This window comes from Syngnathus floridae, chromosome 1, assembly GCF_059516105.1.
Source record: "Syngnathus floridae isolate MCC-2025c chromosome 1, RoL_Sflo_1.0, whole genome shotgun sequence".
In the NCBI taxonomy this organism is placed as follows: Eukaryota; Metazoa; Chordata; class Actinopteri; order Syngnathiformes; family Syngnathidae; genus Syngnathus; species Syngnathus floridae.
This window is the reverse complement of record NC_142413.1, coordinates 2,085,234-2,098,241: the sequence shown is the minus strand read 5'-3', so window position 1 is coordinate 2,098,241 and position 13,008 is coordinate 2,085,234. Positions and strand designations below refer to the sequence as shown.

Here is a 13,008-nt window from a genome sequence, read left to right as displayed (position 1 = left end):
AAGCAAAGTCACATGACACAGGGTCTGCTTGTTTGAAAATAAAGTCGATACAACTCTTTCACTGCCATTGACGGCTATAGACGTCAAAGAACTGGGCTGGCAGTGAATGAGTTAAGAAAGACGGGCGTAAAGTCAAAATCATTTTTGGACGATTTTTTTTTTTTTTGTGAAACCGGATCATCGTCTTCTGTCCACAGGAGAGAGGAAGGGTCGGCGTGATCTTCAACGTGGGAACGGACGACATCGCCATCGAGGAGAGCGCGGTGATGGTGAGCGACGGCAAGTACCACGTGGTGCGCTTCACGCGCAGCGGTGGGAACGCCACGCTACAGGTGGACAACCAGCCCGTCATCGAGCGCTTCCCGTCAGGTGAGCGGCGTTCCCCGTCGTGCCTTATCAAAGATTACACGTGAATGGAAAGCGTTGACTTGGCACGCAATGGCGGGAGAAATGCAACGGTTTGCCCGACTCGATCGCTGGCCCACGTGGACGAGGTGTTGAAGCTGATTCTTCGAAGCTTGTTTTTATTCTTATGACTCATGGTTACATTTCTTAAGTGAGCAGGAGAAATCTATTGATGATACTGATGAGATGTTTGCATCCAGGCCACGCTTGGATTGTGAGTTTATAAAAAGAAGCCTGCCCGTGTCTATATCGCTCCCGACTCTCTTGAAACCCGAATCCCGGTCAGCCAAAACGTGCGAGTGCCCGCCATTTTACGCACCCGAAAAGGAAAGTGCACTTAATGCTTTTAGCACATGCCTGCTCCGAAAGATAAAAGCAGATCATTTCACATCCTTGATGAGTCACGACGAGCAGCGCGATTCTATTTAGGCCTCACTTGCGAGGCTATTTTGGGCGCACGCTGCATTTCTCTGGCAATTGTGTTTACCGCCGCCGCTTGCTTGGTTGTTCAAAGGAAGACGTAAACGTGCTAGGTGTCCCGACGTTATCGATACAAAAAAAAGGAGGGGGGGGGGGTTAGCCGTTTGAAAACATTTGCAAAATGGTCAACCGACTGCGTCCTGCACTTTTCCCCATCGCCTCGATTCAGTTGTTGTAGCGGGACTGCGATGTGACATCCTCGGTCACGCCAGCGATCGATCCAGTACTTTTAAACTTTTGTTTCGACGTGGACAAAAGTGTTTCGCCTCGCTCATCCGTCACGCTGCAGGAAGACGGAGAGAGCTCACTCATTTTGGGTTGGATTTAGTCGCGCACATAAAAAACCACACCAGAGGAATCCAAATTGGTGTCTGGAACGTATCAAGCGTTAGCGTTAGCGTTAGCATTAGCATTGCCTTTTGCTGTTGTTGTCAATCGCTCCCCTGCGGAGCGAATCAAAAATTGAGCTTTTTGGAGGCCGCAGCCCGCCCACGAAGTTTCCGGAAGATGCAAGGAAAGGAAAAGGAGGGCTGGAAGTGCGCCTCTTGTTCACGCTCCAATCTATTTCCGGGCCGTTGCATGAGAAGCAGAATTCGGGGAGCAAACACCTCAAGGGGGGCGGCGGATGAAGACTCGACTCCCTCGCTAAAACGGGAAAGCGAATCAAACCAGTTCCTGTGACCCACATCGCATCATTTGATTCTCTAAGTGGAACAAAACACTCCACGCCGACACTTTTGGGAGCACACGCGCAACTATTTGATTTCCATCGTTATCAGGATTGCATTTTTTTTTTTTTTCTCCTCGTGGAACGTCCAAATCAAAATGTCCATGTTGCCAGATTGAGCGCAAGATACCGCCATGAGGAATGATTGTTCCCATCAATCTAAAACAAAAGTAGTGAATTTGCCTTTCCCCCGCGGTCTCGTCCGACCCGCTGAAGGTTTTCTCATCGGGATGTCTTTACAACCGTGAGCCCGCTCTCAGAAAGTCACTTTTGGGATTCTTTTCCTTTCGCAGGCCACATTCTAAGAGCTGTACAAGCTCCCGGGGGGGGGGGGGGGGGGGGTACATCTGTTATCCTTCACAAGAAAGACGCTGACAAGGTCCCCCCCCCCCCCCCATCCCTGCCACTCAGCCTAACCTGCACTCTAATCCCAAATATTTTGAAGATTGCTCCGAGGTGCTGATTTGGAGCGACAGCGGGTCAACGTAGTCGGTCGCCTCAAGTCAGGTCATAGCGCCGCCGCTTCTCCCCCCGCGACGTGATGCACACGCGTCAACGTTCATCTGTGGCCAGAGAACAGACAAAAAGTGTCACAGGAGCAGCCGGTCAGTTAATCCAGTGTGTCAGGTGTCACTGGTGGCTCCCTCACCAGCTCTTTTTTTTTTTTTTTAAACCTCCTGCGAAGACAAAGTGACAGAAGCAGACTCTCAGTGTCAGCGCTTTAAATCTTGACTTCTTCAAATCCTGCGATGTACTCACCTGGTCTATGCTTTTTTTTTTCCTTTTATTATGGTCCGGCTATCCATCGGCCTTCTCAGGGGAGGTGCAGGCAAGCCTGAGGATATACTACGTACTTCCTGTCTTGGAAAAAAAAAACGTAAAAGCACTCAGCGGTGCAGCTTAAATGGTAAATAACATGGTGAGGGTTTTTTTTTCGTCTTCAGGGACACAAATTTGACCTCTTAGTTTGTACAAGGGAGACAAACATGGAGTTGGTTGCGTCCGCTTTCTGGTGCTCTGCAACTACGGACTTGAAAGATTTGTCCAATTATCGGCCCGTGGCTCCGAGATGATGGGGAGACACGACGACCGGTAGGTGGCATGGAGGGCGGAAACGCTAGCTTTGGGTCAAATTAGACGAGTTGCGGGGGTGCCGCCAGAGGAGACAGAGATGAAAGGTGGCGAGGATGCCGTTGAAGAAAAAAAATAAATGGATAAATCGAAACTCGCCGTGGGCTTGAGAGGCGCGGCGCAGATGAAAGATGAGCACGTCGTTAAGGAAGGAGAGGCGTGCGTTCGTGGAAGGCAAGCGTACGGGCGTAGCTGGAGTGGGCGGAGTGTTTACAAAGCGCTGCCTCGCCTGGAACCTTTTTCATCCATTTTCAACCCTGAAAGGCAAATATCCCGTGCTCCAGAATCATTTTGTTTGCACCAGAGCCTCTGCTCTATTCCTGTCACGAAGATGAAAGCAATCCATCTAAAGTTACCAAAATCAAGAAGGCAATGAGGCCAGCCTGACAAGGAGGGAGGCCGCCGCCGCCGCCGCCGTGACAGCCCGCCGGATGGCCGCCGGCCAACGGTCTACAATGTAATCTCCGCCGCGCTTGATGGATTTCCGATGTGGGTGTCCTGCGCAAGGACACCTGGCTGCCTGCAGAGCTACATGATATACGGCCGGCTCCTCGGAGAGAACCCCAGCGCACCCGTGGCATCTTCTGGGGCATTGAAAGGATATGGAAAGTGAATCCGAGTGTGAGAATGAGGAGGACGTTCGATTTCAGATCTGAAGGTACCACTGTATTCGCAAGACCGTTAAGGCTCGGATCCCAGAAAAGCAATTTCTGCGTCGTCTCCTCTCTGTCCTTCACCTGGCTTTGTGCTTTCCAGTCAATCAGCATGCCCTTGCCCTGCCCCTCAGCATCCGCAGCCGGGATGCGGGCCCAGCATGGCTCCCATCACGGCGGTAAATCCTGCCATTGCTCCGGGCGGCCAACAGAAGGCAGATTGCCAGGGAAGGGGCGAGTTATTCCTCTGGCTCCTAAAGTGGAGATGACAGCCGGACTTGTTCCTCAAACACTCGCACCCTTGGCTTTGTGATGATTCATGACCGTAAGAAAACAGAGGAGCCAGGTTAAATGACGTCGAAAAAGAGGAGGAAAAAAGACGGATCGGTGGGATGAGGCAAGGACAAGGACGAAAGCAAGAAAGAATGGATCAGCAGGACAAAGGCAAAAGGATTTGGAGAAGTGCAATTTAGCTGAAAAAGGAGAAGTCCAGGATTTAAGCCGTATATGCTCTGTTAAATGTTTTGGATTGAGAAGGGTGATTTAAGTATTAAATTTCCCAAGGAGACATTGTTAAAGTGGAAATCAACACAAAACTGTTTTTTACAATAATATGTTGTATCTGCCCCCACTAGTCTTGTTTAATATTTCGTTTGCAAAATATGAGTTAAGCAGCGAAATGTACATGTTTTTATCCATCTCAGGGGGGCGGCCATTTTGACACTCGCTGTCGACCGACGATGACATCGCAGTTGCCAGGTCTCGGGTCACAACCAATCACAGCTCAGTTTCTGAAAACCGATGAGCCGGGATTGGTTGGGACCTCTGGCCCCTGAAACGTCATCTTCAATCGACAACAAGTGCCAAAATGGCCGCCCCCTTTAGAAGGTATCAAAACAGGTGCCTGTTTAATTCATATTCCACAATCCAAACATTAATCCTAAAACGAGCTGGGCTGCACAGAATAGATTACCGCAAAGACAATTTGGAAGTTGACTTGCTCTTTAAGGACGTTACCTGGAAATTGTTGCAGCAGTTCAACCCCACTGCCATCTAAATTTTTTTAACTGGCAGAGACCCAACAGGCGGCACAATTAATTCATGCCCAATTAGTTTTCCGTCTGAATGGGAACTGGATCCTTAGGAAGAGCCTGTAACAATTTCCAGAGCTTCATATCACGTCCTGTGTAGCCCACCACCTGTGCGCCTCCCTCCGCCTTCCTTCCCACATCAATTTTCATTCTTCTCTTCACAACGTGTGAGCTCACAGACGCAGGCTTGCCGTCAGATGGTGCTGGCGGGGGTAGAGAGCCCCCTGGGGAGCAAAAGAGGGTAGTGCAGGAATGGGAGCCAGCTGACTTTGGATCACTGCGGCAATTTTTCAGCGGAGGGTGGGTGGGCTACTCGGTGTTTGCGGAAAAGGAAAATTAGTCGCTTCTTGCTCAACAACCTTGAATTAGAGGATGTTTTGATTGATTTGAAATTTCCTTGGGGGGGGGGGGTAAGAGGATGTGATTTCTGAAGAAATTGCACATGCTGAAGTGAAATGCTGTGAGTTAGTTGAAATGTAGAACGTGAGACGTTTGAAAGGCTTGGATCATTTTGTGGAGTTTAGAAAAAAAAAACATGGCAGAATATCAAATGAAGCTGTGCTGGTTAGCATTCACACAATTCTTAATTATTTACAGCAACTCCGGTTAAGACATCTGACCCGGTGGCCGCGTGTCGCGGTTGCTTGAAGCGCGTCGAGGGATAAAAAGAAGTTAGCGCGGCGGGAGCGAGAGTTGTCGAGAGGCGCTAATTGCCGAGCAGAAGCGCTCATTTCGTTTCAAGAAGGGGCGGCGGGCGTCCGCGAGCTGTTGAACTAACAAAATGTCTTCCTTGAAACAACCATGAAAGCTGTTTTCTTGCTGAATGTTGACTTTCCACTTTTTTCTCACTTTTCCTGCAATGATGTTGCTATGCTATGCTAACAATGGCCTGGCCGTGTTTCCGTGACTGCCGATGCATTTAAGTGTACTAAACGTGGGACAGCTTTAAGACTTGGGCACTTCTATAAATCCAATCTGTCTAAATCATTTATAAAAGAAAAAACTGTCTTCCGTGAGTGAAAAGCATATAAATTAATGCTAACTAGCGTCTTATGAAGCAAGCAGCCCCGAAAAATTCCTCAAGCTCTTGCTGCCCTAACTCAAAGCTTGAACGCACATAACTTTGATGCTAAACATTTGCCATGTTGCCCTTCTAACCTCTAACCTTTTTTTTAACTTCCAGATTTTCTTTGTCTCATTATTATTATTATTATTTGTAACCTCTCCTAATCTTTCTCCAAATTTCTTAAAGGGAACTTTGATAATGAGCGCCTGGCTATTGCTAGACAAAGAATCCCATACCGCCTCGGTCGGGTAGTTGACGAGTGGCTACTCGACAAAGGTAATAAAATCACTTTAACTTCCACTAATGATCTACCGCTAACCGCCGCTCTGGAAGAGATGCAGAACCATGTGACTCCGCAGCTCCGGCCCCTTTCTCCCATACTCATACCCAACCAATGAGTCAACTTTTAAGTCTTCCAAAACGATTCAATCGGGATTCAAAGTCACACTGTGAGCGCATCCTTGAACTTGGACTGCATCTCTTCGGAGAACTAACCCCCAAATAACCTGACATAACCCCTCTACCACACTTTAAAAAAAAAAAAAAAAAAAAAAAGACTCTTTGTGTCATCCCTGTGTCTTTTGTTGGATGAATGTGACTATTAACAGAACGCAGGGAACAAATGACTCCAGAAAGTCACTAAAAGTTAAAGGGACCGTTCAAAGTGATGCTCGTTTAACCCTTTGAGTGACGAACATCTCACCATCCGGAATGAAGCAAACAATCGCTCCCTCCCTCCCTCCTTCCTTCCGCGTCACGCAAAACAGGATGAAGGCCCCGCATGTTTATTTCACAGAAACAAAAGCGGGCCTTTGTCGGCCCCGGCGTCGCCTCCGCTTCCGACACAAATCCCAATCAGGAGCGGCGCGGGAGATGAAAGTGGAGCGAAACGGCGGATCAATAAGAGATGACTCGCCCGCTTCCCCGAAAGATTTGTGCGTGCCACCAAACGTGCATGCATGATTCCCTTTCATCTTCAGAGGAGAGCGTTGAGGAATAAACCAATGGCCCCGCCCCCCTTCTTTCGCGCCGCATATCGCTGGAGGCGTTTGCTTATTTGTGAACTCGATTGAATACGACGGGAGGGGGCGGGGCAACACGTCGGAGCTCAAAGGGTTATTTATGAAAGCGGAATCTAACCAACCTAACAAACTAACCACTGAGGGCTTCTCCAGTGACAAGTCGGAGCGATTTGAGCCCTCAGTTTTAACCCGATTATAAATTCTTCTAAAGCCCATTGGAGCCATGGCTCGAGGAAAAGCTAACAAAGTTCTAACTGACTCTAAAAGACCTCCAAGAAGCGACGTGCTTCGTCTTCAGAGGGTTAAACAAAACAAAGAAAAGCAGCTCCCAATTTCCGACTGCTGTCCCTTTAACATTTATTGTTTTCACCGCTGAGCAAATGGAGCATGTTTTTGTGTGTCAATGTTTTGATTCTTATTGTGGTGAGGAGCTTGGATCATTACCAAATGGTCCAGGTTTTTGCTACCAACCGGCTTTGTCGTCATGATATCAGCGCCTCGACCTTTTGACCGACCCCGGGTGCCTCAGAGCATTAGCACAGCATTAGCACATTTGAAAGAAAAGAAAAAAATGACCCGAGTCCCAATCTCATCCCTGTCCGGCCTGATCCAGATCGTGCCGAGCGTCTCCTTCCCATTCCCTGCCAGCTGACTAAATCCAAAGCGGCAGCCATTCCGGGGAAGTAATGAAGGGAACAAATCAGAGTCTCCAAAGTTCCGTCAGAAACTTTCAGTGCTCTCCTCTTTGCGCTAGCGATCAGTCATCCTCATCTGCCCTCTGCATTTTCTCCTCACATCCTCTCAGACAAAAGCAACTTGGCTCCCGGTATGGTTTCCCTCGGGGGAAGGGGGGGGACAATAATAGCAAATAATTGGCATTCTTTTACGAATTGTGTCTATTTGAAAGCCAAACGGAAGCTCGCGCTTTGAGATGATGCCATGACATCATTTTGGGAGATAAAAACGAGCAAGTATCTCAAATAAGTTAAAAGCTGACCGAATCAATTGTAGGCGTAAATAGCTCCTCCCACTTTATGCGAGTGGCGGCACCCTCGGCTTCTTTCGCTTCGCCCGGGTTCTCGCTCTTAACTTGATACTGTGTTGAGCCGCTTGTCTCGGTCGTCAGACGCAATTTATCCGCCGTGCTCGACTACAAAATCCGAGTAACAAAAAAGACCCACCCAAAAAAAAAAAAAAAGAAAGTCCCACTCTTAATTACAAAACAGAGTGGCGTGCTTTGGGAATATCTTGGCAAAAGAGTCGGTAATGGATTTTGTCAGAAGCCCGCCCGCCTCCGTCGTGGTACTCTCTACTGACTGACTTTTTCATCTGAGGAGGAAGTTGGCGTTTGTTTATATGGAAGCCTTCAGGCTGCAGTGTTACGAGTAAACACAAAGCCATTAAGTACGGGGCCAACTTTCAAGAGTCAAAACCTCCTCGCGAGCGTATGGGAAGGAAAGAGGGAGTGAGGCACAATACTCCCTCCAGATGTTTTTTTTTTTTTTCTTCTTTTTTCCTGACCGCTCCAGTTAGACAAGCACCCAATCTCCCCACTCCCACAAATAATCCCTCATGGCAGATTGTGGAGGGCTAAAAGTATCAAGCGTACCTCGGCGGCCGGTATCGGACCTTCTCGCAAAAGCCATCTATGCATTAGCCGGGCCCGTTCGGCCCCCGGCCTCGGCCTGCCGCACTAAGTCCGACTGAGCATTCTTCCCCGATGCGAGTCTTGTGTAGCTAATATTGTGGCTAGCTCGTGTTCTGAATGTAAAAAGCCTTTACAAGATGGCAATCCTGCAATTTCCCCAAGGTGAAGTATGTCATTATTCCGACACGCTTCGGGGGCTTCATTCAGAATCCACGCATGAAAATGGAAAGCAGGACTTTTGGTTGCTCTCAAATTGTTAGCTGTCCTTTCCTTGCTATACGGACGCAAGCTAGTTTGTCCTCTACGCGCGATTGGCTATCTAGAGCATTTACGTCTCAATTTGGTCCGCATTAGGCTCTTTGGTGAGCTGCCAAAATATTAGCACTGCAAACTACAGGCGCAAATATAAACGTATTGTACATTCCAAAAAAATATTTATTTAATAGATTTTTTATATTTATATATTTTTATTTATTTATTTATTTATTTTTTAAGTCAGATGTTTTTTTTGTTTTATTTATTTTTTTAACAAAGAGACCATTCGGATGTCGGCTCTAATGAAAGATCTGGGAGGGAGAGGGGAGGCGAGGATTGGTTGCCCAAAATCAAATTGTTAGCGCTCTACACAAAAGTAAAGGTGTAAATAAATATTACGTCGCAAAGTGCAAATATTACACACAAAAGGTCATGGCATTGGCGTTTTTTTTTTATCGACGTAATGCGCCGAGCGAAGCCCAAATTGCTTCGTAATGCTCTCATTCCGTTTTTGACTTGCGCCATAAAAGGATCACTTCATCCGAGCCTTGCTCAAAACAAACACTGTTCTCAGCCAGTCAATTCCAGAGTCATCAAGTGCGTTCCGTGACGTGGCAGTAAGTAGGTCATCCCCACAGAGACCGGGACTCGATTAAAAAAAAAAAAAAAAAAGATTGGAACTACTTTATGCGCAATAATACTTCATATGATATTTTGCTCCACCTCTTTTTCAGTCTGGATGTACCGAGGCTCAAATCAAAATCTCTATCAATCAGTTTGTCTTTCTCATTGAACGGTAATCGATAGAGCATTTCCATCTACAGTTTTCCGTCTTTTAGTAATCAGCAGTAGATGGTGTAATAGCAGATTGAAGCGCCCACAGCGCTTATTGAACCCCGCCCGGCGTTACCTTGCGGTCGGGCGGGCGGTTGCTTCCAACGCCACCAGAAAGCAATATCGCAAGTGTGTTTAGACGACAAATTAGTCTTTATTAAATACTAATGTGAGCCGACTGCACTGCACGGGGTGTAAAATGACGGCGGGCTCCGAGCTTCTCTCATTTCACAGTCTGCATCATCTATAAATATGACAGCCTCTCATTGCTATTGGATGCCTTTCGCTCTTCCCTCACGTGGATTGATTTCACGAGAAAGCCCCGTGGCTCGTCGTCTATAATTACCTCCTCATCACGTTATTTATTTTTATTTTTTTTGAACCCTCCTCCATTATCCATACTCCCATATTTGAATGGTATGCTCGGGTCTCACCTCTTCCCCCCGTGGCAGAGGTGCTTTATCATTGCGCGACTCCGGCGCATTGGAGGTCAATAACAGCAAGCTGGAGCTGATCTAATATAGTCCATCTGGGCTCTGACGAGATCCATCCCCACGTGTACTTTGGAGTGTCAAGGTCGACCCGCGACGCCCCCGCCTTAATCCAAGTCGACCGTCCAGCCAGCGAGCACCATACGGTGGTCCTAAATTGCTCCCAAGAAAGCCCCCCCGTGCCCTCCCCCCCTGTCTGTTTGTACGGAACCTCTACTTGCCACCTTTCCACCAAGCAGTCCAGTTCTGCTCAAGTCCTCTGCTAGCTAATAATGAAGTTAATTGAATGTACATGAAAGATGCTGCTTGGTGGAAGAGTTTCTGTCTTTGCTGTTGAGTGTGTTTTCCACTTTATGTGCTCGTGACTTATTTGTACTCTTCTTTCTCGACATTCCCTCCTCTCTCTCGGTCATGTCCATTCCCTCCACTTCCTCCGTTCTCCGCACAACCTCTCAGGTCGCCAGCTGACCATTTTTAACAGCCAAGCGTTTATCAAAATCGGCGGCGGCGATAAAGGCCGCCACTTCCAGGGCCAGATCTCGGGCCTGTACTACAACGGGCTGCAGGTGCTCAAATTGGCCGCCGAGGGCGACCCCAACGTGCAGACGCAGGGAAGCCTGCGCCTGGTGGGCGACGTGCCCTCGGTGCTCGCCACCGATACCACTTCTACCACGCCGCTGGCTGACATGTCCACCACCATTATGGAGACTACCACCACCATGGCCACCACCACCACCCGGAAACAGCGCTCGCCCACCATCCGGGACAGTGTCACGCAGGTGGGTCATGCTGCCAGAGAATTTCAAAATCCAAAACATGATTTCCCGCAGGAAATCACGTCAATCCAATTGATCCAGACTTCCGAAAAAATAGTGACAAGAAATACATTCGGTATTGTATAGCTAACACGGCAATTGGTAAAAATGTTCATGTGTTGCTATCATGAACTTGGAAAAATCGACATAGGTGTTTTTTGAAGAATACCTTTTGACACTTTGAATAAAATCGAGAGATATGCTGTCAGAACCTTGTAGGACTTAGAATCACATCTAAATGACATAAATGTCATAAAAGCTTTCGGAGGCAAACCTGTTTTTTTTTTTTTGGGCAACATTTGTGACAAAAGGAAGTACAAATCCAATTCAATGTGTTTTAAGGGGACTGTGGGTTTTTTTTTTTTGATAAAGTTCTTGTTAAGAAACTAGCAAGACGCTGGAAACAGTTTCTGAACGAAGTCACGGATTTTTTTGTTGTACTGGAAAAGATCAAATTCTTCTTTCTTGGTATTTGTGCAGAATGCAGATGACGTTTTGGTAGCTTCCGCCGAGTGTCCGAGCGATGACGAAGATTTAGAGGAGTGCGAGCCCGGAAACGGTGAGTCGACTCGGCGGGGGGTTCTGATGCTCGTTCTGTCGAGTGAGGTTGTACGGCTTGGGGGTTCTTGTAATCGACTGCGCTACCCTCGCTACGCACCTTGGACTGGCCCAATGGGGAACCCGTCAGGTTCGTTGACTTTACCTTAACCTGACTCATTCATTTCGCTTTTCCTTTATTTTAGTAACCTCTCCAGTTTTTGAAAATAGAAAACCTAACAAAGTCCATCATCCCCGTTCCAAATAAAGACGATGGTTTCTGCAGCTCGGTCGGTCAGCATCCACCTCTTCCTGCATCTTGCCCTTGTACGAAGGGTAACGAGATCTGGGAAGCTCAGAGTGTAACGTTCTCCAAGGTGGCTCCGTAGGTGTCTGAGACCGAAATAGAGACTCGATTCTCTCCTTATTGAAGTCTGGAATGATTTTCTTTTTCCTTTCGGAGGTGTTTGCTACGCCGGGGCTTAATCTCCCATGGAGAAGCTCAAGTAACTCTCTGATATGCCCACACAAGTCGTGATTGGCAGCAGACAGACTGCTAAGTTACGCTGCTTGTCTCTCTCTTTCATGATCCCTTTGTAGGTGTTTGGAAGTTTTAGTGGCCAAATACCAAACGTGCTCGCTATCGCATCCTGCAGGCGACAAAATCCATGTCAGCGAGGCAAAAACACTGAGATTGAAAGTGTGCCTCAGATCATATCAGCATGGGAATTTACCCACGTGGTACCTGTGCCAGGTATCGGGCCGAAACCGACTTTTTTCAATGTACTGTATGTATTGCCGCCATTTGACACTCGGTGAATCGACAGCAAGGTCTTTTGAATTGTAATTTTATGCATCATAAGCGCGAGTGCTTTCAGTACCGGTTTCACGAGTGTAAATAACCGTACTGGTATTGAAGTTTCCCAGTGAATAATTTAGCGACAGCTCAACATTTGCGCAGTCCGCTGCGTGGCGGGAGCTGCAGAAGCTAAGAGAAAGGTTCGACCGCAGGAAGAAAAGCAGCGTAGCGGATGCTAATAAGTTGAAGCCACCGACGCAGAGGAGAATCGGAGAAAGCGCTGCGTTGTGAACCACTAAACCTCATTAAGTGCCAAGTGGTGTGGCTCGGGATAGAATACAGGAACGGAGAGTGAAATTCCCGCCCTCCCCGGCAGGTTAATTAAACTTTGACTTTGTTGGCCAGCTGTAATTACATCGGCCAATTAAACCTTGGCTAGGAACCCCCACCAATGTTAATGAGGGGGAAGGGGGGGGGCACGCACTTGGAATTCAAGATGAAGACCATGAGCGTTTACCGACGTCTCAGCATGCGTGATGGGAGGAGACCAACTCTGAGAATCTCCTCAATAAAGTGGCACGCTGACTTATTATGACAGGTGAGGCAGAGCCTCGCCCGCCTCCCCTGACCGCACGTCCCTGCACTCCGTCATTCATCCACATGAGCGGCCATTTGTAAACATCTCCTGACGAGCGCCGTCATCGAGACGGTATCAAGCTGTGCTTGATTTTTCCATTTGCGGCCCAATCGCAGCCAAATCACCCAAAGGCCTCGCACTCCCGACAACCTTTTGGCTGTAAATATTTGAAACGGCCCAGCGCGACGGGCGCGCTAACGATGTTTGTCAGGAGGACGACGTGGCCGCATCAGCTCAGCGCCCATCTGCTCTGAGTAAATAGAAGCGTGGGTGACTCTTCACCGCCCGTGCTGCAGATAAAGAAGATGTCTCATCATGCCGGCTTAACGTGCGGATCCACCGAGGTCCAATCATGAGAGTCAAGCCCAATCAATCAGGCGGAATATCCCACAGTCTCTCCTGTTTCATCGCTTTTGT

General features: G+C 48.0%; 1 protein-coding gene across 9 annotated transcripts in view; it reads left to right on the top strand.

Moving 5' to 3' along the window:
• The window catches only part of nrxn2b (neurexin 2b), a 243,218-nt gene that overhangs the window by 226,281 nt on the left and 3,929 nt on the right, over positions 1 to 13,008 (top strand). For 8 of the 9 annotated variants that reach the window (XM_088392174.1, XM_088392112.1, XM_088392156.1 and 5 more), the window contains 4 exons: positions 198 to 369; positions 5,740 to 5,829; positions 10,260 to 10,582; positions 11,099 to 11,177. In XM_088392174.1, the coding sequence (XP_088248300.1) occupies positions 198 to 369; positions 5,740 to 5,829; positions 10,260 to 10,582; positions 11,099 to 11,177 (664 nt within the window). The remainder of the gene's footprint in view (positions 1 to 197; positions 370 to 5,739; positions 5,830 to 10,259; positions 10,583 to 11,098; positions 11,178 to 13,008) is intronic. The other variant, XM_088392166.1, reaches the window with a different exon arrangement.